Source organism: Exophiala oligosperma (assembly GCF_000835515.1).
Source record: "Exophiala oligosperma strain CBS 72588 unplaced genomic scaffold supercont1.8, whole genome shotgun sequence".
NCBI classification, from domain to species: Eukaryota; Fungi; Ascomycota; class Eurotiomycetes; order Chaetothyriales; family Herpotrichiellaceae; genus Exophiala; species Exophiala oligosperma.
In genome coordinates, this window is record NW_015622825.1 from 1,755,928 (window position 1) to 1,777,314 (window position 21,387).

General features: G+C 50.8%; 4 protein-coding genes across 5 annotated transcripts; all 4 read right to left on the minus strand.

Annotated features, from left to right (window-relative positions):
• Positions 1-1,057: 1,057 nt before the first annotated feature.
• On the minus strand, positions 1,058-5,278 carry PV06_08568 (uncharacterized protein). Its single transcript, XM_016409919.1, has 3 exons — positions 4,956-5,278; positions 1,812-4,883; positions 1,058-1,756 (listed from the first exon to the last, which is right to left on the minus strand). Exons 1-3 carry the CDS (start codon positions 5,011-5,013, stop codon positions 1,131-1,133), a joined length of 3,756 nt encoding a protein of 1,251 aa, XP_016260227.1. The 5' UTR covers positions 5,014-5,278; the 3' UTR covers positions 1,058-1,130.
• A 719-nt stretch (positions 5,279-5,997) lies between these two features.
• PV06_08569 lies at positions 5,998-7,466 on the minus strand. 2 transcript variants are annotated; one of them, XM_016409921.1, is made up of 4 exons: positions 7,393-7,466; positions 7,278-7,328; positions 7,158-7,221; positions 5,998-7,085 (listed from the first exon to the last, which is right to left on the minus strand). In XM_016409921.1, exons 2-4 carry the CDS (start codon positions 7,292-7,294, stop codon positions 6,264-6,266), a joined length of 903 nt encoding a protein of 300 aa, XP_016260229.1. In that variant the 5' UTR covers positions 7,295-7,328; positions 7,393-7,466; the 3' UTR covers positions 5,998-6,263. The 2 variants fall into 2 exon arrangements, with proteins under 2 accessions (XP_016260229.1, XP_016260228.1); XM_016409920.1 differs by having other exon boundaries at positions 7,278-7,466.
• Positions 7,467-7,665: 199 nt separating this feature from the next.
• Positions 7,666-9,409, minus strand: PV06_08570 (uncharacterized protein). The gene is made up of 3 exons (XM_016409922.1): positions 9,086-9,409; positions 8,642-9,023; positions 7,666-8,589 (listed from the first exon to the last, which is right to left on the minus strand). The coding sequence occupies exons 1-3, from the start codon at positions 9,141-9,143 to the stop codon at positions 7,836-7,838; spliced, it is 1,194 nt and encodes a 397-aa protein (XP_016260230.1). The 5' UTR covers positions 9,144-9,409; the 3' UTR covers positions 7,666-7,835.
• A 388-nt stretch (positions 9,410-9,797) lies between these two features.
• PV06_08571 (uncharacterized protein) lies at positions 9,798-14,169 on the minus strand. Its single transcript, XM_016409923.1, has one exon. It carries the CDS (start codon positions 13,450-13,452, stop codon positions 10,117-10,119), a length of 3,336 nt encoding a protein of 1,111 aa, XP_016260231.1. The 5' UTR covers positions 13,453-14,169; the 3' UTR covers positions 9,798-10,116.
• Positions 14,170-21,387: the final 7,218 nt, after the last annotated feature.

Consider the following 21,387-nt stretch of genomic DNA (forward strand, 5'->3'; position numbering starts at 1 on the left):
GCGGTAGGAAAACAAAGCAAAATATATACATCCTCATCAGTGTGGTTTTTCTTTTTCTTTTTTGTTTTGCCAATCGTGAATCTGAAAGGTCCGGTCGATGAATCCATTCATTGATGGTTCCATTCCTTTTGCTTACCAATTAACCTGACCAGGTTTTGAAAAAGCTGGTCGGGCTCTAGATACATTTTGGACCCGACCACGATTCCAAGAACCGTGGCCTCGCCGTGTGAGAGAGAGAGTGTGTGTGTTTTGTTACGTGGAGAAGTAAGAGTGCTGTGGTTGTCGAGAGTCGTCAAGATCCCAGAGAGAGAGATCCGTGGTCCGGTTTGCCCACTCCCCCCCCCCCCTCCGTGGACGCCCGCGGAGGGGAATCCACATTTTCCACTTCAGCACAAGTAATCTCACCCCGTCGATTACAGAGCATCACCACGGATCAATGTCCGTAATGTACTTTCGGAACGTTGTGGCCAAAGGATCAAGGATAACATACGGTTCCATTCGAAATCTCTCTTCTTGGTCATCGTGGTGTCGGGAAACGGGTGACTTTCTCTCCGTTTGTTGTACATGACACCGTACCGAGTATGTACCCGGGGAACTGGACTATACACCACCACCACCTTGGAGGATCACCAAACATCAATCGTCAAATATCCATGAAATAAACATACATAAAAAAAATATCTTCGGACACCTGTTCTCGCATGGGAAATCTATCCCAGACACCTTCGCATACGCAAGTAGCATCTTCGACCAATTTATGCCGAAAATCCTGCCTTTTTGTATTGGGAAATCTTCCAACTAAATATATATATACTCATCCTCGACGGTTTGATTGAACAACAAGGTACTCTGTATATTCGGTACACTAGGTACGATACAAAAAGACATCATTAACATCATCATTTCCAGTACAATCTCAACCTGGTATCAAATAAGAGACACTCGAAAAGAAAGAAAAAAACAATACACAATTGCCATTTCCTGGTCAATCAAGAAAATTCGCTCAGAACGCACAACATGCACACGCACGCCCAAAGCCATTCCGTTCGTTGTTCCTCCTCCTCCTCCTCCTCCTCCTCCTTTGGCTGAAAGAAAACAGCAAAAGAAGCAAAAAAAGAAAAAAAAAAGACTCAAACATCGACAAGACCACTGTTGATGGCTGCAGCCATCTGAGACTTTCGAAAAGTTTCAAACCCTTCTGGGTCTGTATCTCTCAGGGCCAACAACTCCTCAGCGTTCAAACCAATCTCTCTGAGTACCTCATCCGCACCATCCCTTTGTACTTTTGCCCTTATATCCTCTCCGCTGAGTGCTTCGAGTTTCGCCCGGAGAGCCGCTATATGGGGAGGTTCCGGATGATCACCATTGCTCGTACCGTGGAGGTTATCCTCCATGCCCGTGGGTTTGAGCACTTCTCGGCGAATACTCTGTCCCAAACGGTGCATCCGACCTTCTTCATCCGTGAACGCTTTGGCAGCCAGAGAGGTTTCTGAGGTGGTGCGAGATAATTTGATGGGCCGAGACGAATCCTGCTCGTCGTTTTGGGTGGGGAAGTATTCATCTGCCGAAGTCATCTTGGTCAATCCATCGGAATCGACAGACGCCGAGAGCATCGAAGGATCGGCCGTCGAAGGACCTGGAGAGGGCGAGCCACTGGCAGACACGAGTCCTGGATCTGTAGCTTTGGTTTCTGGGTATTCGTCCTCGAATCTTTCAATCATACGCTGCAAGGTTTGATCGAGGTTGAAAAGACGGCCTGTGACAGTTTTAGCACATTTTAATATAGAAGACGACCCCGAAAACAAACTTACGGTAGTTGTAGTCATTCCCAGCACGATCTTCCCTGATCAGGACCGGCCGTAATCTCATTCGAATCTTCCTTGCACTGTCGCAAAGCTGCAAACTGACGTCCCGCGGTTTGACACCATGGGTCGCACCTTGTCTCGGTGTTGCTGTGCCACTGACACTCGGACTGATATTCCTTGAATGTGCCCGGCTGGTACCATCTTTGCTCGTCAGACAAACGTCCAAGGCTTTGACTATACCCGTCGACGCGATCAGATAATCTTCGTCAGGAGCCGGCTCATCATTATCGTGATTGTCAGAGTATCCGTCCATGTGTCCGACAAGGTGAAGAAGCACTTCAGGAGCATCCTTGTCATTTGTGTTGGCGGCATGGATACCCATGTCATCGAGAGTTGTCCGTTCCATGTTCCGAAGACTGTATGCCACAACCTGTGACGCCAATGCCTTGACAACTTCACTACTGTCGGCACCAGGAACTTCAATCTCCACCGCACATATGGTCTCTGACACTCTCACTGCTGTCATCAACGCCGCAAAGAAAGCGCAAGCTTCTTCTTGAGCACCTTCCTCTTTGGAGTTCATGGCATGCAATAGAGGCGCATTGTCCAAGATACTAATATGCATCATGTTCGGACAGTCGGGTAGAATCTCAGACAGCGCCACCACTTGATCGGGAGTTAGGTCTACATCAGACAAGTGGATGCGTCTGAGCTCCGTCAGTCTGGGCAGGAACTTCCGCAAAACTGGTACAGCATTCGGTCCCCCGGAAAACAACGCCTTGTTCTGTGACAAATCCATAAATTTGAGGTTCGTGAGTTTGCCAAATGGAATCAAGATCGCGCTGAGGTCGGTCGGTGTCAGGTTACAAGCCGAAAGACTAATAGCGAACAGGGGGCATGTGTCAGTGGCAACTTCTGCCAATGTATGTGCAATACCTCGCAAGTCATTCCCACCGAGGTCTAGACCTTCACAGCTACCAGACTTGACATAGCGAACGAGATGTGCCAATGCTTCTTCGGTGACGTTGTTGTCGGCCAGTCCGAGGCGACGGATCTTGCATTTCATAGCACATTCAACAATGTCTTGGATGTTTTTGGTGGAGAGTCCACACCGGCCGAGTATAAGTTCCTCCAGTTTGTCGCCCAATCGTACCGTCAGTGCGTGGATGATCAGAGTACCCAAATCGACCATCTTGGAATTTGTGTCGGCATTACTGACTGAACTGTTGCCCGAGGGTGTCCTCGATAGATCGCCTGACTTCGGAAATTGTAACCCAGAAAGATCAATCGCCTTGAGAGATGTCGACATGTGGAGGAAAAGTCCTATATGCTTCCAACCCAGGTTGGTGATGGCAGGATTATCTTTCAACGACAATTTTTCAATGACACCCATCTGTTCCATACCACGTTTTCCGGTATATCTTTTGGGGAGTTTTCTGTTTTGCCGAGCTTGCTCTATAGATTTGCAGCTTGAGAGTCCAGATAGAATCACTCTAACTCCCTCGTCCGTCAAGCCACAATTTTCCAGGATCAATTTTCGAACGGGCACGATGGCGAGCCAGTCGCCCAACGTGTTGATGTCTTGTAACGACATTTGGAATCCGGTCAGATCCATTACCGCCACTGTTCCAGGTGCTTCTGCCAGGGTCGCTGATGGTTTCGTAATCTGCTCTTTCATCTGAGGAAGGATGGAGGTCTCGCGGAGTTGACAACATCGTTTGTAGATTCGTAGAGGGTCTATCGTGGGCCCGTCCATTGGTCGTCTCGGAGTTGAAGCGCCTGGGGGAGTGTTGCTGGAGTTTGAATCCGAATCATCATCATCTCTGGTCAACTCGAGCGGTACGAGTCCGTTGGCCTCTGCATGCCGCCGTTTTTTCTCCTTTCGTTCTTTTCGTTCGGCTTCGGACCGTTTCTTCTTTTCCTTTTTCCTTGTTGTCGTAGGCGGAGGTTGGTTCTCCGGAGATGTGGTGGTGGCCTCACTCAATGAAACTTTGACATCTTGTTTGTCTTTGGATTCTTCAGGCGTCGGCTCAGGCTTGACTGCTGGCTTTTCCTCCTTTGCTTCCGTGGCGGCCGCCGGGTTTTTCAGAGCAGCACCCTCCCCTATGTCCTTCACTTTTGCATCCTTGACGTCTTTTTTGTTGGTGGACTCCTTTTCTGTGGTGAGGCTTTGTTTCTGCATGTTCGACGTGGTAGGACGGCTGAACTTGTCAGGCTCCTCGTCGGCTGATGCAGAAAACCCGGCAATCTCGACATCAACACAAAAAGCCACTCGTTTGAGTTTGGCCTGATCGAATTCGTTGATCTTGATTCGCTGTCGATTTTGGTCAATGTTCATGACCCTCCTCGGACAGATCGCCCCGGATGCACCACCACCTTTGCCCATGGTCGCATTGGAAGACGATGAGAGTCTCCGTAAAGCGCTCGAGAGGAAGCCTGGGTGCTCCAGTTTCGTTTCCTTGCCCGCGGCAACCAGAACCGACGGTCGACGTGGGCCAGCATGTACAACTGGGGTCGGTTTTTCCTCTTTCGCGGTATCGCTGTGTCCGTCTTTGACTGATTCCTTCTTGTTGAAAGGATTCGACAACTCCACCTTTGGGCTGGGCTGTGGCGATGGCACGTCGGGTTTGTGAAGGCCTTGTCTGTCGTCCATGCTCGACTGGCGGGAGGGTGTAGGAGAGGTCGACGAGGAGAATTTCGAACTGATACTCGAGATCCATGAGCTGCGTCTGCCATCTCTTTTGCCATTGGGTGTATTGGTCTTCAAGTTCTTCTTGTCCTCGGCACTTTGTCCCTTGGGCAGTGTAGGTCGTGCATTCTGCGGCTGGCTCTTCGGCTGAGTCTGCGCACCTCCAGCCTTTGTCGCATTCGCCTGTGCGGTACCAGTCGTGCCGTTCGGCGTCGACACAGGTTTCTGAGGTGCAGCTACAGAGTCTGCATCTCTTTGCGCCTTTTTCGGCTGCTTGTGATCGGTAGGTGTGGACGGCGGAGTTGGTTCGGTCGATTTGATCTGAGGCGGAGATTGCGATCGCACTTCGTCTTTTTTGTTGTTCTTGTCGCCCAAGGATTGCGAGAGTTCTGGGACTTCATCAGCACCACCGTCGGGTTGTAGAAGGCCTCGCTGAGATGCAGCGAAGCTCGGCTGCTCACCTTTCTTCGAATGCAAGAGCCAGTCAACGTCGAGATTGTGCCCGACTGTGCTCGCCATGGCTGCGGCAAAGATTCGGCATGCAGCCGTAGATTATTTCAACTCGGGCCCTGATCACAGAAATATGTATTCAGGCTGGAGCAAAGACATGATGGAGAGTCATGAGTGCAGTGTGAAGCTGAGGAGCGATGGAGCGACGGCGGGGTTCAACAAGACTTGTTTCCATTCGGCTGTGGTAATGATGGCGACCGGGATATGATGGAAGAACGTGGGTGGCTGTAGTCAGTGTGAGAGTCTAGACACATTGACTTGCCCTGTGGGCGGGAGTGAGAGGGGCAAACCACCATTGATTCCCTTACCTGGGTACTCCGTACAGAAGCTCTACCAGCCTATTAATTTGAATCAGGCCCGTGTGGCCCAACGATGCGGTCATCGGTCATCAATCACCCAACAGTTGGATACAAGTACTGAGTACCCTATAGGACGAAGTACCCAGTTACCCTGCAGCAGTTAGTTCAGTTGAAATGGTGGCCACCGCCGATGATTCTCTCATCAGAAGAACACTCCGTGGCTCCATCGCACAATTACTCGTTACTGGAGATCCATCATCACACCGGGCTTTTATCTGGCATGAAGTCAATAAAAACCCTTGCTCGGTGGTATGACCGTGAAGGTTTTTATCGCTTGCATTGAGATGTTTCGCCGACACGGTGTTTGTGTGTCCTTGTAAAGCACAGTTGATATGCCCACTTCTACTGTCCAGTATCTCCATCAATGACACTTCCTGCATCTGACTCAACCCAGGGCAGCAGTTCGCCTGGGATCTGCAGTACGAGAGTCCCTCGTAAAACACAGTCAGTATCTCTTACATACTCTAGGTACTCCATAGGCGACTCGGTTTAGGTAGTCAGCATCTTATGTCAGAGTTGCCAAACGGCCATTACTCAGCGGTCACTCCAAATAGCCTGAGGCTCTGTCATGGCAAATGACATTTCTACACTCAGGAGTATCTGACACGAAGAGGTAGAACAAGTTCCAATACGTCAAAATTCTTTGGTTATCATTCTTTGATTCATCAACATATGCAATCACTCTGGCGGCGGCAATTTTTTTTTGATTTGCCTACGGCAGGGCCATTGTGAATGGGCCGGACAAGGACACAACTTTTCTTCTGCTCACTATGCTGAGGCTGAACCAATCTCAATTGTTTCTCCATGTCATATCCCCCCCGAGTATGGTAATCAACTCACTCCGAGACTCCATTGACATCGACCAGATGGTGGGTAAGCAGGCAGATAGATAGAAAGGCTCTATTGTGCAAGAGCAGCAATCTTTTCCTGGATTCTCTTCTCCTTCTCAGCCTTGGACAACTTCGAGACCTTGTGCTTCTTGCCCTCTGCCTTCCAGTGAGCCTTGTCCTTCTTCTCACCCTCGTCGTCATCCTTCTTGAAGGGGTCCTCGCGGATGGCGGCGTGGGCCTCGCTGTACAGCTCCTCCAGACCATCGGCCTCGACATCGTTGTCAAGGTACTTGACGAATTGGGACTTGTAGCGCTCCTCGTCATCGTCGGCCAAGGTCTCCATGTACTCGGCGACGTGGCCACCGAAGATGTACCGGCGGAGGGTGTCGGCATCGAGTTCCTTGGATTCCTGGTCGTAGCCGGGGAATCGCTTCTCGTTGTGTGGGATGAAGAGACCGCCGTCGGAGGCACCCTTCATGGCACCAAAGACACGGGCACCGGTCGAGGTTCGGTGGAGACCGACGTCGAGGAAGCACTTGAATGGGCGGCGCTCCTCTCCGTCAACCTCGGCGGCTTCGGTGAGCTTGTACTCACCGTCCGCCTCTTCAACACCGGTGAAATCCTCGTCCAGGTTGAGCTTCTTGAGAGCACGGCGGGCCAGGAGGAGACCGGTGGCGTAGGCAGCGGACCAGTTGGTCAGACCGTTTTGGATTCCATATCTCTTAAGCTCGTGTGCGTAGGCGGCGCAAAAGACCTTGTCTCCCGAGAGTTCGGCGGTGATCAGTTGGCAGATGATGTCGCGGTTGGTGAAGCGCACGACCATTCGGTACTTGGGAGCGTTGTACTTGTTCTTGGCTTGGGCGATCAATCGCTTACGAGCATAGTAATCGGTCTGCAAGTAGTGAGAAAAGTCAGCGAGGTTGGCCTCAAAAGTCGTCGACCGAGGGCGCAGTCAGACACATACCTTTCCGGCTCTTCTACGCTTGTACTTGGTCTGGAAGCGCGAAAAGTACGGCGAGTTCTTGACTCTGCAAATGACTTTGTTAGTGATGATCTAGACTCCGAAGGCAGAAGGTGGACAAACTCTTTGGTGAAAGGCATTGTGGCTTCTGATCAAGACGAATCTCGGAGTTCACTGTACATCCTTAGAATCAGCATGCTGCAGACCAATTTCCGCAGCGATATGCAGGGATTCTCACATCTTTCTCTGAAGGTTGGTGCAGACCACGGTTGTTCAAAGGTCTGAGTGTGTTGGGAATTTGAGAGATTCGCAGTTTGTGAGAAGTCCGCACTTTGAGTCTTGAACGGTGGTCACTTTTTTTGTGCGCATGCCAAGCCATCGCGAAGACGAAGCCGGGGGAGAGAGTTGGGTGGGGGACCCTCGCTCTCTACCCACGATCTAGAGGATTCACAGTCTCATACATGGTACCCAACCTCAAAACCGAGTAGGAGCATTTAATAATCAATCTTTTCATTATCTCTCTATAACAAATATGCAGCATCATCAAATCATTACTCATCAGCTAGTTTGGTCATGGTTTCGTATCAATTCATCATCTTCATGAAGCCAGGCAGTCTATCCAGGACACACCAAAAATAAGATCTCGTCTCACACATTCCGTACAACGATGACGGCTTCCTTTCACTTGGGCGACCGTGGTCCTATTTTATCTGTCGTGGTACGAAGCAACGTCGAGAGAGCGCTCCGGCTATCCCAATTGCGAATCGTCCAGACCTCGACCACCTTTTCATTGACCGTCTTCGTACTCGACTTCAGAGGCTCACCCAGTGCGGCTTCTTCTGCTTCGTTCAGCCAGTCGTTCCATGCCGGAGTTCTGGGAGCCCACCCAGCCTCTTTGACCCAGTTACTCGTGCCTGTAACCGCGATCGCCTTCCACAGGGCTTCAGTGTACGTGGGAGAATAGTTGTCGATCTTCGCCGTGCGCGGTGGTGTACCGCCATGGACCTCGATGTGGTCAACCTCCAGCCGAGAGAGGTCCCAATGTTGGGCAGGAGGCAGAGCGGCGCCGATCCAGTAGAAGATGTTGATGAGCATGTACGCTCCGGCAAATGCCGTCTGGGTCTCGATCCTGGCGTTGGCCAGTGAGATGACACCACCCATCAGCAACAGGGTCGAGACTAGAGACAGTCCTCGGTAGATGGCTGTGCCCTCCACGGCATAGATGCATCGCTCGCTGGGGTTGAAATACAGATATCGTGCCGTCCTTTCCTCACAGCTCACCACAATAAACGCCCCCTGAGGGTACTTGATCACCACGTCGCCGGGCGGAGAGTGAGGGTCCGGCTTTGGGTCGTTCGGGGTGGGTGACCATTTGTTAGCTGCACCGGTGACACTGCTCAGTGAGGATAACAGGACAGTAGCCAACAACGACATCCTAGTCCACGTCAGCAGGTGTTCCAAGTCCGCGCGCAATCGCCCCATCCTACCCATCCTGATAGTATATAGACAAGCCCAGTAATCCTGCACTCATGACGAAGCCTATAAAGGCCAGTATGGCCAACGGCCCAAAACGCTTGATGGACGGTCGAGGCCGGTCATTTTCTCTCACCCTCACACATGTCACGGTGTTCGGGGCAAGCTTGTCTCCACGGTGTAACGCATGGGCCACATGGTGTATATCTTCGCCAGTGTTGCCTGAATGAACCCCAATGACTTTTGCTCCCGAGGTCGTCTCGAGCTTCTCCGGTCTCGAGGGTCTGATAAAGATCTGAGGCGCAGGCAGGAGTCGAGGGAGGTATATCAGATAACTCAAGGTCACGACTTGAGCAACAGTCTCGACGGAACCTTCTCCAAGGATAGCAAGGAAACCTGGAGAGCGAATCGGGTCAGCAAATTGGATCTCAGGTACATCTCAGGTAGATGCTACATACCGACGATGTCAAGCTGGAATGAGTTGTTTTGGTTTTTAAAAGATTGAATGAACCTCATCCTGCTCCCTCCGAGTGATGGAGAGACTTGAAAAGTCTTGCCGAATCAAAGATCCCTTGGGGCTGAGACCACGGAGGGCGCGGGTTTTCTCCAGTGTTAGCAGAACTGTTGCAGCAGCATTTTGATCCGAGGGAGGCACAGAGAAAACGACGCAGACACTGCCACTGGTAAAAGAGACCTAAGAGGTCTCAGGATAGAGATCGAACATAGACAAGTCTCTTGTAGTGGAGTGGGAGGATTGCCAGCACAAAATGCGGTCTCTGCAGTGGTCGATGCTGCAGAGTCGAGCGGCTGAGCCTCCGGTGAACTTTGTCTGGGATAGAATGACGGGCTGTCAATGCCGTTCATATTGTGCAATACAGAGTGAGTTTTGTGGTGATGGCTGGAAAGGCCGTTGTCAGACCTCGGACATTATGTGCATAAGTCACTACTGCAGAATAGCAGTTTAGTCGGTGAAGGACTCGACTGGACTGGATAAGATCAACTGCAAAGTCAGCACCAAGAGCATTCTATTGATTCTGGGGGCATGCAGCTCGATTCTTGTTTCCAATCAGATGTAGACCTAATGTTTGCAAAAACTACCAAGTATCAAAGATCAACAGATATTCCCATGTACGTCTCCAGTCAATGTTATACCCAAGTCGACCCCGTCATCAAAGAAATAAATTGTGACAAAATGAACATCATATTCCAACAGAGAGAAAGAAATAGCCCTCAAGGTCTATATAGATATGGTACATAGAAAATAGGTGGTAGGATAAGGTAACAGTAATCAACACCCGTCCAGCTCCTTTGACCTCCAAATACAAAAAATAAAGACTGTTAACACAAGAAATCATGTCCGTTGCCAGACGGGGTGAATCTAATCAATGTCGTCACGGTCATATATGCTTTTGGGTATCTCTTTCGAATATCAAATTCCCGCGCCCTGCGTTGATACAATTAATGCCGGTGCATTAGTGCGTATGCAATCTCATCGTCTAGCGACGGTTTCTTCAATCTCCCGGTTCAGCTTGGCTTGACGGGAGGTACGTTGATCCTCGATACTGGAAGCTCGGGATCTGCCACGGTCCCCAGAGAGGCCTCGAGAGAGTATGCCTCGGAAGACATTGGCCCTGGGTGGTCGTTCGCTCACATCTTGGAGCGACCACGGCATGAGCTTGGATTCTTGTTTGACCACCTTGCAGAACAACGTGGAGAAGATGAACTCCTCGCCGTGGCCATTGTACAGAGGCAAGTGTCTGTAACCCTTTTGAATGCTGTCGAGTTTGGCTGTAAAGGCGGCGAGCTGTCTGATGCCCTTGCCATTGTGCCTGCCATCGTCGGAATTATAGACGATGAAGCGAACAAACACGAGTTCGGGGTACTTGGTTTCCAGGGACAGTTCGATGCTATCGCCAAATTGGGGATTGAAACCATTTCCAAAACAGATTTGTGTCTGACGACGGTATGGCGAACCAATTCCATGGTAGCCGTTCGAGTAGGTCTCTTTGCCACCAGTGCCATTGGCAATCCCACGAGCTCTGTCTTCGGCGCTGAACATCTGTACCTCGATGAAGGGGTTCAAGGGAGTTTCTCTGCTCATGTTTGGCGGTCGAGGTAGCTGCTGAGCTGATACAATCTGAACCGAGAATTTCATCTTGTACCGTGGGAGTTTGACACGATGTTCAAAGTCGCCATGCTTTGTCCGAGGTTTGCGAAGGTATTCTGGTTTGAGCACATAGCCATAGGCATCCGTTCCAGCGGCGAACATGGCTTGGTTCATTTGCATATGCGCGTCGAACGTTTGCCAATTAAGGGCAACCATTTGCACACCTCTTCGCCAGAATGTGTTGGGATCAAAGTTCGATGATTGAAAGCGAAGGTTCTTGGGATAAACACGGCACAAGTACTCCAGATTGTGGTCCTCGAACCTGGCTTTGTCTTCTGGAGCATGGCAGAGTTCCATGGCACGATTTTCGCTTAGTGAGAAAATGTGGTTGTACTGTTGGAAACCGAGATCTCGAGCCTCACGGAGGGTATAGCCTTTCATATATACACCAAGGGCGGACAGGAGTGGACCAACCTTGCTCGACTTGGGAGTGCGTTTGGCATTGTCTGCTGCGAGCGAGGAAGATGTAAGAGCGACATCACTTTCTTCGTCAGCGCTGCTCGCACTAGTCGCCGTTACTGATCGATCAGTCGGGGAGTAAATGGTTTCTGGTGGCGTTATCATAGAAGGACTTGACACTGTTGACAGACCCGGAACAAAGCCATTAGTAGGGCCATGGCGGTTAGGCGAGCTGGCACTTCGAGTGCGGCTGAGAGTTGCAGACCGACGCGAAGCTTCGAGATCAGCGTGTAGCTCGGTAGATTTGACCTTGATCAAGAATTTGTATTTCAGTTGCTCAGGCGATGGCAGTTTCGCCGCAAATCCGGGCAATGGATGAGCAAGTAACCGGTCGCCGAAGACGGAGCTCATAATATCGACCATCTTAGCCTGCTGCTCACTATCACAGTGGACCTCAAGCGAGATGATGACCGGGTAGGGGGTAACGTCAAAAGCACATCTCTGAATAGCATTGATGCAGTCAGAGAAAAGCACCGAGGTCGTGCGAGTTCGACCGTGTGTAACTCTCGGGTTACCATCTTGGCCGTTCCAGCAGTCGATCTCGACACAGCGGCACCCATGGCGCAGCGCCGTGATGTAAGCTTCTGCCGAAGACGTACCGTTGACTTGCCAGCCTGTAAGATAGGTGTTGTGAGAAGATGAGATGAAGTACTCGTTCAGTGGTCGATCAAAGATGGGTACTGATTCCTCAGGCCTCGAGTAGACATGACAGTCTTTGGACATGAGAAAGGTAGCAAAGGCATTGGCATCAATGAGATCTCGCTCACGAAGGTCTGGACGGTTTGGGAACGAAGAGGCAACCAGATCATTCATCTTCTGTTCCCAGGCAGCTGGTTCAGATAGGTCACTGAGGCTCATTCCTTGAACGTCTTCAAGAAACGAAACGAACTTCGACCGGCTTACGCCGGCGGCGTGGTCATCCTTGAGATCGTTGAAGATCTTCTTGATGTCGCTTCTCTCGCGCAAGCGTTTCAGAAACTCTTTGAACTGCTCGTACGTTAGGCGCCTCGACTTGTCAATGTCCGCGGAGTTGAAATGGTGTTCCAGTTCTTTTTCAGGGGCGTGAATATGTAGTTTACGGCAGAGAGACCGGATGGCAGGCAAGTCAAGACCGTCAATCTTAGTGTCGGGACGTTTTGCCATCTCGCTCTCCCAGTGAGCCCTCATGACCGATTCGCGCTCTGAAGAGCGGACAGTCATCAGCTCCTCGCGGTGTTTGGCCAAGCTCTCGAGGGTGTCGACCCACAGCTTGAGGTCGGCAGGTGTATGAGCAACAAGATGCAAGGTCTTGACCTGCTTTGAGGAATCCGATGCCGCATAGTTGATGGTGAAGCAGAGCTCTGGGTCAACAGCTTCACCTCGTAGCTCCTGTTGATAGCTGGCAGCTTCTTCACCACTTCGGATGCTCTTTATATTGTCGATGTGGAAGACCTTCATGGTGACTGCTCCTTTCCAAGAGACCCTCGAACCCTCGACATCGAGGAAGAATAATTTCTCCTGCTTTTTATTCCGGGTGATCTTGGTCAAGAGGCAGCCTCCCACGAGACGTTCAGGCACGCAGGGGGCCTGGCCTTCTGGGCTGGTATCGAGGAGAGTTACTGGCTCGCTGGATATGCTCATGGTGTCGAAAAGACCCAGACCGGGATGGATATCCATGGGCAAGGTATCGAAAGAAGGTGACTCAATGCTGCTGCTACCGCCACCACTAGGCAGTGCATTCTTGCTGTCACTCCTTCGGCGAGCGATAGGTCCGGTGCTTTCGTCCCGGCGATTTTGGTTCGACGACGTTTTCCTCCGTAGAATTTGCCGGGTGGAGGAAACGCCATCCTTTGCGCTCTGGGACAACTTGCGCATGAGACCCACTGACTTGAGGCTCACAGACGGATCTCGCTGCGGAGGCGAGGCATGAGCAGCAGAGACTAGGGACTCGGGGAGCTCAAGAGGTCCCGGTGTCCCTAGGTGGTGGTAGTGTGTTTGAGAGACCAGCGGGGATGACTGAAGAGAAGAGATATGGGGACTCGGGGCGATAGAAGAGGTGCTGTTGGCGGAAGCAGGGGTCACCGACAGCACCTGGTGTGGTAGGGAGGTGTTGACGCGCTGGAAGGCAGACATGTGAGCCATTGGGCGCGGACGAGGCGAAGGGGAGCTTTCCCGGCTCCGCAAGGGCCTGAGAGCAGGCGATGGTGATGCAGAGATCATGGTGGACGGGCCTCGGGTCTGTCCAAGAACAGTAGAGAACGATCAAGAAAAGGTTTGAGAATGGTCAGAATGGTCAGAATGAGTCCAGCTCTGTATATGGTCCTTTGACGACTTCATAGTGGTCTTGTAGGGAGAAGACAAGAAGCGGTCGTGTAGAGGAGAGGGAACCAGGGCGGTCCATCAGGCTCGGATACCGGCCATGTTTTATGGCCAGGAGCGTCGCCTGATATCGCAAAGGATCGGATCGGTGCTGGTGCAGCTGCAATGCAGGGAGGGCCCGTCTGGAGGAGGAAGTACAACGCGTGGGCTCTAGGCGGACTCGAAATGACGGGGTGCGTAAGGCGCTGGCCTTGCAGATCGAGGCTCGGGTCGGAGTCGAGGATGCAGACGGACTGAAAGGGAGGCGGTGGCAGACTTTGGACTGGGATGCAGTCAGACGACAGGCGACCGACCTGGTGCGGTTGCAGAGCCTCGAGTCGAAGAAGCGGGCTATGTGTGATTTTGTATAGGTTGGGGAGGGTGGACGTTCGCAGGGGGGTTGATCGGACAAAGGAATGGACGAGTCAGAAGCAATCCAGCTGTCCGCTCAGAAAGGATATTCAGATGAGTTGTCGGGGAGTGGTGCGCAGCACAAGTGAGCGATTCGAGGGATGGTACGTTCGAGCGACCAGGGAATGACTGGATGGCGCGATGCAGTAGTATGCAGATGTATGCGAGAGTGTGGGAAAAAAAGTGCGTGGTGGTTGAGTGGCAGCGGCGGACGAGGGAAAAATAGTGTCGTACAAATACGGAGTAGGACGAGGGTTGATTGATGACTATTTGGCGGGAGAGAGAGGAAAAGACTGGGTCGTCAATGTTGGTCGGCGAACTGGGGTACTTCGTATTGTTGCTTTACAGTGCTCGTTCGTTCGCTGGCAGGGTACTTGTATTATTCAGGATTTCAGGGCACAGACAGCAGAAATCGGACAGATGTCAGAATGTCAAAATGGTATGTTGGTTAGGCCCAACACGTAGGGGTCGTATGTAGAGAGAGGGTTTCGAGGAAGCTGAAGGCAGAGAGGATCTTTTCTGTATCGAGGAAGTTGGGAGGTTTTTGTTGATTGACGTGGCCCTGTTTTTTCGTAAGGTACCTGGGTATTTTTTATTTTATTTTTGGTGACGAGGAGAAAAGAAAAGTGCTGAGAAGCGGGTGACTGACGAGGTTACTCCGTACAGTACAGTGAGTGCTATGGAGTCATTTCCCAAAGTACCAATACCAGTAGGGAGTATCTAGGACCCAGTGAAAACAAGGACGGGAAACCAGACAAAGTACCCAGTTGTGTCCGGAAATTTTGGACTGATGGGCAAATACTCATACGAGTAGAGGGTCGATGTTGCGAGAAAAAACGCCTTGGGGGGAAAGTGAGTCGTACTCGTATCATTACGACTTAACAATAACTGGATGCGTACAAGTACGATTACGAGTACTCGGTATCGAGGTGGAAATGAAAAGGGTCAAAGATGGAATATTCTTGTAACAGGGATTTCCTGGTCACAGGTCAGACTCGACACTTTTTTCTTCTGGAGCTTAAAGAGTCATTACAGCGCAATACCGACTACAATACAACGTCCCCTATAATCAGAGCTCCGACATGGGCCAACAATGTTCAATCGATCCAGCTCAATAATACTTCATTCTTTGTCCCCTTCTCTTCAACTAAAAGATATGTGCAATTATCTGGTACTCGTAGAGAATATCTTACAAGGGCATATCCCAACAAGGGGCGTTTCAACCCTTCAACGAGCCAGACCTTTTCCCGTCTTTGACACCAGGATGACCTTGATTGAATTGATGGGTGCCGTTCTTCCGCCTCGTTCAGTACTTCTTACTGCCCTTATTTCCCCATGTTCCTTTTCTACAGTTTTCTAGGGTCCTACTCGCTACAAGGTCTCCCTGGTCAGTTCACCCTCTCGTTTACTCTCGCCTCCCGCCCACATCTCCTCGAATCCCTCCCTAGCTACTCCATGCAGTAGTTTCCTTGCCAACGTGCATAGCGCCCTGAAACCGAGTTGTAATCTATTCTCATCTGACCGTCACGGCTGGTACGAACAGCATTGTATCGCAGATGACTCGTAATCTCTGGCTTCTAGAACCACTTGAACCAGCCTGTTGGAATGCATCTGACGCCACTATCAAAGACGCAATCTGGCGCATGACTAGGTACAGAGTATGATTGTCACCGACAGAACTCCAGTCTACGCCCAAATTCCAGGCGATATGCGGCCAACCACTTCAGCTGACGGCATAAACGCTTCGCTGTCGGTGAAGTGCACATATCTCATTTCTCACCGTCAAACCAGGCCAGAAATGGTCAATCGCAAACAATCTTCAACAATAGCTTCAAACCCTCTTCCTCGGCAGTGACCCGTGGTTGCTGCACCGTGCCGAAAACTGTCGATAGTGAGTCTGCTGACGGTCATCTTTCACATATCACTTGCAGACACGAACACCCAGTTTGCAGATTATCTGCGGCCTGCCTTTCGCGCGCATCGTGCCGTCCAGCTGCACCCTGACCTTGATGCTTTCGTCGGCCTGCATCTAATCCAAATCGTCTATTCGCTTCGTAGAGCGGTAGCGGTGGCGATGAGGTGCAGAAGCATGGCATATCAACTCCACGACCGCGGCATACGTGGCCATCGTTTTATCCAATGCTACGAGCTGCATGACAGACACCAACCTCCAGAAACCCCACGCCATCGCTGACCAACAAGGCAACCTCCGTCGACATTGCAATTCCGTCCTACCATGATGCCATGAAGGAGGAAGGTCGTAGGGGCAATCGAGGACATGCCAGTTCTACTGATGGAGTCGCGTGCAGCACCGTCAAAAGAGGAAGGGAGGTCTCGATATACACGATACAGTAAAGAATACACACAGTCAGACCATCGTCTTTTTCCCCCCAGACTTCGGACTCGCATCAAGTCCATCCCCTTGACGTCACATTGGAGCATGGTTCCACGCTCGTCCGGATACTGAAATGACTGGTAATATTTGGTATCGACAATTGGATCCATTCTGCTGGATCCAAATCCCGGTCCCCTCCTTTGCTCGGCCTCGCTGTCAAGGTGGCACAGCTGGACTTTCATCCTCAGGAACACCCGAGCCCATCCGTGCATAGCGACGCCCCCCTTCGTGAACTTGGCACCTCTTGACAGCTGCGTTCGCGCTGACTGCTCCTCAACTCCCGTGTCCGGCACTCTTTCCCACCCGCTCCCCTCTACGAGTACATGCCACCCACCCACCCTTCGACCGGACAAAGACCAAGTTTTGGGTTACTCGAACGAGTTCCAAGCCCGCTTCTCCGGTTAGTTACTTGTACAATACTGTAACTGGTAGAAGTACGACTAGGATAAACTTCCTTCACCCGTCGGCTGTGCGAACCGCAAGGTCTGTCTATTGCTCATCCACTTTCCTTGCCGTCGTGTGCCGCGCTTCCCACGACATGGACCAGTACTCGTACAATGATACGGAGCGTGTCTCTACGAGTACCACTTGAGGTGTCGGTATCCGTCTCGACTTCCTATCCCTTCCTATCTCGCGGGCCCAATTTACTCTCCCTGACGACCGCTGCGCGAACCTTTTCTCCGCAAGGAAAAGGGACACTGTTGTCAAGGACACAAAAGAGCACAATGAGCGGGCCGCTGGGATCTTTCTCGAAGAGTTAGCGTACCTGTTTCAGGAGTCAACCGGCGCCATGAACGATAACCGGATCGGTGGTGGAGATGTGTTGACGTCGTTGGTGCATCGCTTGACAGGATCCTCGGCCAATGTGAGGCGGTAGTACACCAAGAGTGTCAGGGAGACCAGTGAAGGCCAAGATGCACCCCGGATTTATTTAAGTCCATGCACCTCATTTCGTTTTTTATGCAACCCATCGCTGCACGCGCCCTCCCCCCCCCTTCGGTAGCCCGGGGGGCCGTTTCTGACGTGGCCCTGAGTGGGATAAGGATCTTTATTGGCCCGACACGATAACATCCCAAGGGGCCAAAGTTGCGTGAACATGGAGGGAAACTTTGGCAATAATAATACGAGCTAGCTACCAGTTGTGTTTCGTGCGAATCTCGCTGCGAGGGAAGAGTATTGGCTTTTCTTAAGTCTTTGGTGATTTGCCCCCGTTTGTCTGGGACAGAGTTGCGAAAATATGACCCTGTCTGTACCGCCTTATTCGAGGGAAACAAGAAATGCCCCGGGTTACCAATAAGGAGTTGTGTCTACATTTCCCTTGCCATCACACCGCTCATCGGTTTGATCCAGTGATTTGACTCCTTGCTGACTCCGGCGCATTGTTACCTACGGTAGGTATGTTATTCGCCAGGGGGCCAGTCAATAATCTTTCTTTCCTTCCTCCTGAATTTGCGCAAAAAGGTGAAGGCGGTCACGAGGTGAATTTTGGGGGTCGTCTTTTTTTCCTGGTCTGGCGAATAACAATCTGGTCTAGGGATGAACGAATCCTGGGTTTCCTGCACAACATACCTGAACCTGAACCTGAACGCGCCGAAGAAGAGCCCCCTGCTGATTGTCCGTCTGCGCTGGCAAGCGAATTGTTAGCCCCCTTTGGTTCCATAGAGAGTAAGCGCTGTGGGATGGTACTTGTTACGACTCATCAACCCCCTGCTTGGAAATCCCAAATCCCAATCCCAGTCCCATTCCACCCGAGAAATGAGATGACCAGGTGACCATCTACGGAGTACTGTTAATGACTTTGTCCGTAGCATGGAGATGTCCACGACTTTTTCGTTTCTTCCCCCCCCCTTGATCACGATAATTAATGTCGGGACCCCGGGTTGCGATGGACGACTAATCATACTCCTGTATCGTAACAGCAATCATATCACGGGCTGATAACTGCAGCAATAATCATCACCCATCACCAGCTGATCTGATCTGACGATGACGACGTGGGTTCGCTACTTGTACAGTAGTACGACGATCCCTGTCCTTTAAGATTGAAAGGTGTCGTTTCATTTACGGAGTAAATGTGATTGATGATACAATAATATCTCCTGGCGAGCAGAAAAGGGTCCCCACGTGCTTTTCTTTTTTTTTGTGGAATCCACACTGTCGGGAAGAGCCAAAGCCAAGGCTCATCTACTCCCCCTACAGTACGGAAGTACCTACAATAGGTATAGGTAGGTAACTATCATTCCGCCCTTCCCGCCCGACACCGAAACACCTCGGGGGATGAGCCCAGAACTTGGGTGTCTGCCTTGGGTCTCCGTCTGATCCTTCTGAGTATGGGTAGTTGCCGTCGGTGATAATAGAAACACTCTTTGTACCCATCGTTTAGCACTCGTACTACAACGTAACAAACGAGCTTCGTGTTCGGAACCAGAATTTCAGACGAACCGAAGCTTCAAGGCCCCTTTCTGCGGGAAAATACAGTCATTGATGTTTTTATGATGCTTTACACCCCCTTGCCTGGAACATATTTGGGGGAAACCTATCAAATTGTGATTGTCCGTCCTTTTCAGCTGGTTTCGCGAATGATTGTCATTATTGTTGCGCGCATCAACGACGATTGATATCCGAAGGTACGGAGTACTTGACCCTTATGACGTTGTTACGTGGTTGACGTACCGAGTACTGAGTACTCCGTACAATGATCACAATTTCGCCGATTGCGCAATAATGAAAAAAAAAGCCGTCCCATGTCACATTGAAAGGGTCCCATTCGCAATAATATTGTATAATCTTGGTGACATGGTGAAACTGTCAACCCCCCAACATGATGATCGGACGGGAGACCCAATGAGACACTACTGGCGCGTCAAACGGCAATGTCTACGACTTCGAGTACTGGTACTCCGTATAGTTGCCCTTTGAATGTCCCGGCAGGACCCCTGGAGATCAAACAATTCAAAGTTCCCAGGGCCAGGGTCTTATGGGGAGAGAGATCAACAACAACAAAAAAACAGGGGGATGTGTACGGAGTACGGAGTATCCTTTTCGTCAATCTGAACGGGTTCTGGTGGAGCCGCATTTCGAAAAGTACGATGATCTTTTTATGGCTCTGCCGTCAAGTTAAACAAACCCCTAATTTATTTTCGACGGGAGTACGAAGTACAACACTATTACAAGTTACGTCCCGGCCGGACTTGGTCCCACGGAGTAACTTTGTAGCAAGGCAGATCAAGGAGTTTCGTGAGAAATGGAGCGGACAGCATTTCGGGAGTATAGATTAGTGGAACCGGCGTTTTCGACGACGTCGGTGGATAACAAAAACAAAGCCAACACTACCGAACCTGAAAATAGATCTCCTAAACCAATTCTATCCAACTGGAGGGTTTGTTACTTGTACAGTACAGATTGCTTTTTTGGTCTTGGCAAGTACAATGAATGGAATCGCGCGTTTTGAACCTGCACGGCGCGGTCGAAATCGTGTTCCATGGTTCCATGATCCATGTTTGTTCCCGCCGACACACATACTCCCTCCCAGAATGGAATGGGGTCTGAATTTTGTTGTTAGGTACGTTTCAACTTTTTCCACCTTGTACTGTAGGTACGGAGAAAGGTAGATCAGTTATGCAGGGGGGATCATGGCCAGGAAACCCAGCCTGACGACCTTGTGTAACGGATGTCGGCGATTTTATTACAGTACAACCACCCTAGAGCGGGTCAGTCTGGTCAGGTCAGTCCAAGGTTTAGGGAGATCAAGGGTCAAGAGTTCACGACAACGGTCTGCAGACTTTGTCGGCATCCCTTACCTACCTCATCACCTTATCATCGGTCGGATCCACGGTCGCAGGCACACAACACACACACACACACACACACACACTACAGTACTGTCTACTGCAGGTCAGGTAGGTATGTGACACGAAAAGGCGTCGACCGTGCTCAGTATTGTACTGGGACGTGGCGGAAGCAAGTGGGGAAAAACCCTCGTTCTGTACATGAGCATGCTGGCAACGATCCCCTAGGAGTCTTGAGGTGCAGCCGGCCGTGAAAGGGGGTCAAGGGGAAGAAACGCAGGATCTAAGTTGTTGACAACAAAGCGTTGCATGCATGCACACTTTACACATTTTGCTACCTGCCTACCTACCCGACTAACTAGGTGCAAACGCAAATTGAGTCAGTCATCCATCAGTCGATTTCCGATCTTTACCTACCGTTCCAAGTGAATCATGCAGCAAGCCCTTTTTGGAGGGGTTTCTCTCTTGGGTGGTTTTTTGGCCGTTTCATGCAGGTGTCCGGGGGAGGTAATGTCGCTTGAAAATCCTTTTTTTTTCCTTCTTGCCTCGCCCGCGCAAAGTTTCTTATTCCTAGAAAGGATATTTTGATGCATCCATCCCAGAAAGAGAGAGAGAGAGAGAGAGAGAGAGAGAGAGAGAGAGAGCTCTCGAAAGTATGTGTTGTCGTTGTTCGTTGAAATTCGAACCACCAGGGCTGCAGGGAATCAGACTCGGACTTGGATTCGGATGCCCTTGCTAGGAAGTAAACATGAGAAACCAACCCTCTGACCCTCCCCTTGACTGACTTTTTGGCTGCAAATGCAAGTAGCCGGATGAAGCTCTTTGCTTCTTTCCTGATGGGCTGGTTCGGATGGAAGGAAAACGCTACGGTGCTGGGATGATACGATTCATGACGATGACTGACGCTGATTGATTTCTCTACTCGGTCTCGCCATGATGCGGCTTCGATCGATATCAACCACTGAAATCATGTCGTTGGTTTGCTGACTTGCATCAGACTATCATATACACGGTCCTTTTTTCCCCGTCTTGAAACCGGTGAGCCGGTGGTGTCGAAAGACTGATCGACCGACCCCTAGCTTGGTAAAGAGGCTTGGGTCAGGGTCCGGCCATGCAACCTCTGCGGACAACAAGTCCTGGTGAGTTCTTATGCATCCAAGCTGTATTCAGTGCTGAGTCGAGACGAGAATTGGCCGGTGAGAA

What these genes read in the sequence shown, in the direction of transcription:
- PV06_08568 (XM_016409919.1), bottom strand. Translation starts at nt 5,013, where the DNA reads ATGGCGAGCACAGTCGGGCACAATCTCGACGTTGACTGGCTCTTGCAT. An exon ending in GCTCTTGCATTCGAAGAAAG is followed by an intron (nt 4,884 to 4,955) that starts GTGAGCAGCCGA and finishes ATGAAGTCCCAG; the next exon opens with AACTCTCGCAATCCTTGGGC. An exon ending in TGGGAATGACTACAACTACC is followed by an intron (nt 1,757 to 1,811) that starts GTAAGTTTGTTT and finishes AAACTGTCACAG; the next exon opens with GCCGTCTTTTCAACCTCGAT.
- PV06_08569 (XM_016409921.1), bottom strand. An exon ending in AGCGTAGAAGAGCCGGAAAG is followed by an intron (nt 7,086 to 7,157) that starts GTATGTGTCTGA and finishes CACTACTTGCAG; the next exon opens with ACCGATTACTATGCTCGTAA.
- PV06_08571 (XM_016409923.1), bottom strand. Translation starts at nt 13,452, where the DNA reads ATGATCTCTGCATCACCATCGCCTGCTCTCAGGCCCTTGCGGAGCCGG.
- PV06_08570 (XM_016409922.1), bottom strand. Translation starts at nt 9,143, where the DNA reads ATGAGGTTCATTCAATCTTTTAAAAACCAAAACAACTCATTCCAGCTT. An exon ending in ATTCCAGCTTGACATCGTCG is followed by an intron (nt 9,024 to 9,085) that starts GTATGTAGCATC and finishes TTCGCTCTCCAG; the next exon opens with GTTTCCTTGCTATCCTTGGA. An exon ending in TCTATATACTATCAGGATGG is followed by an intron (nt 8,590 to 8,641) that starts GTAGGATGGGGC and finishes GACGTGGACTAG; the next exon opens with GATGTCGTTGTTGGCTACTG.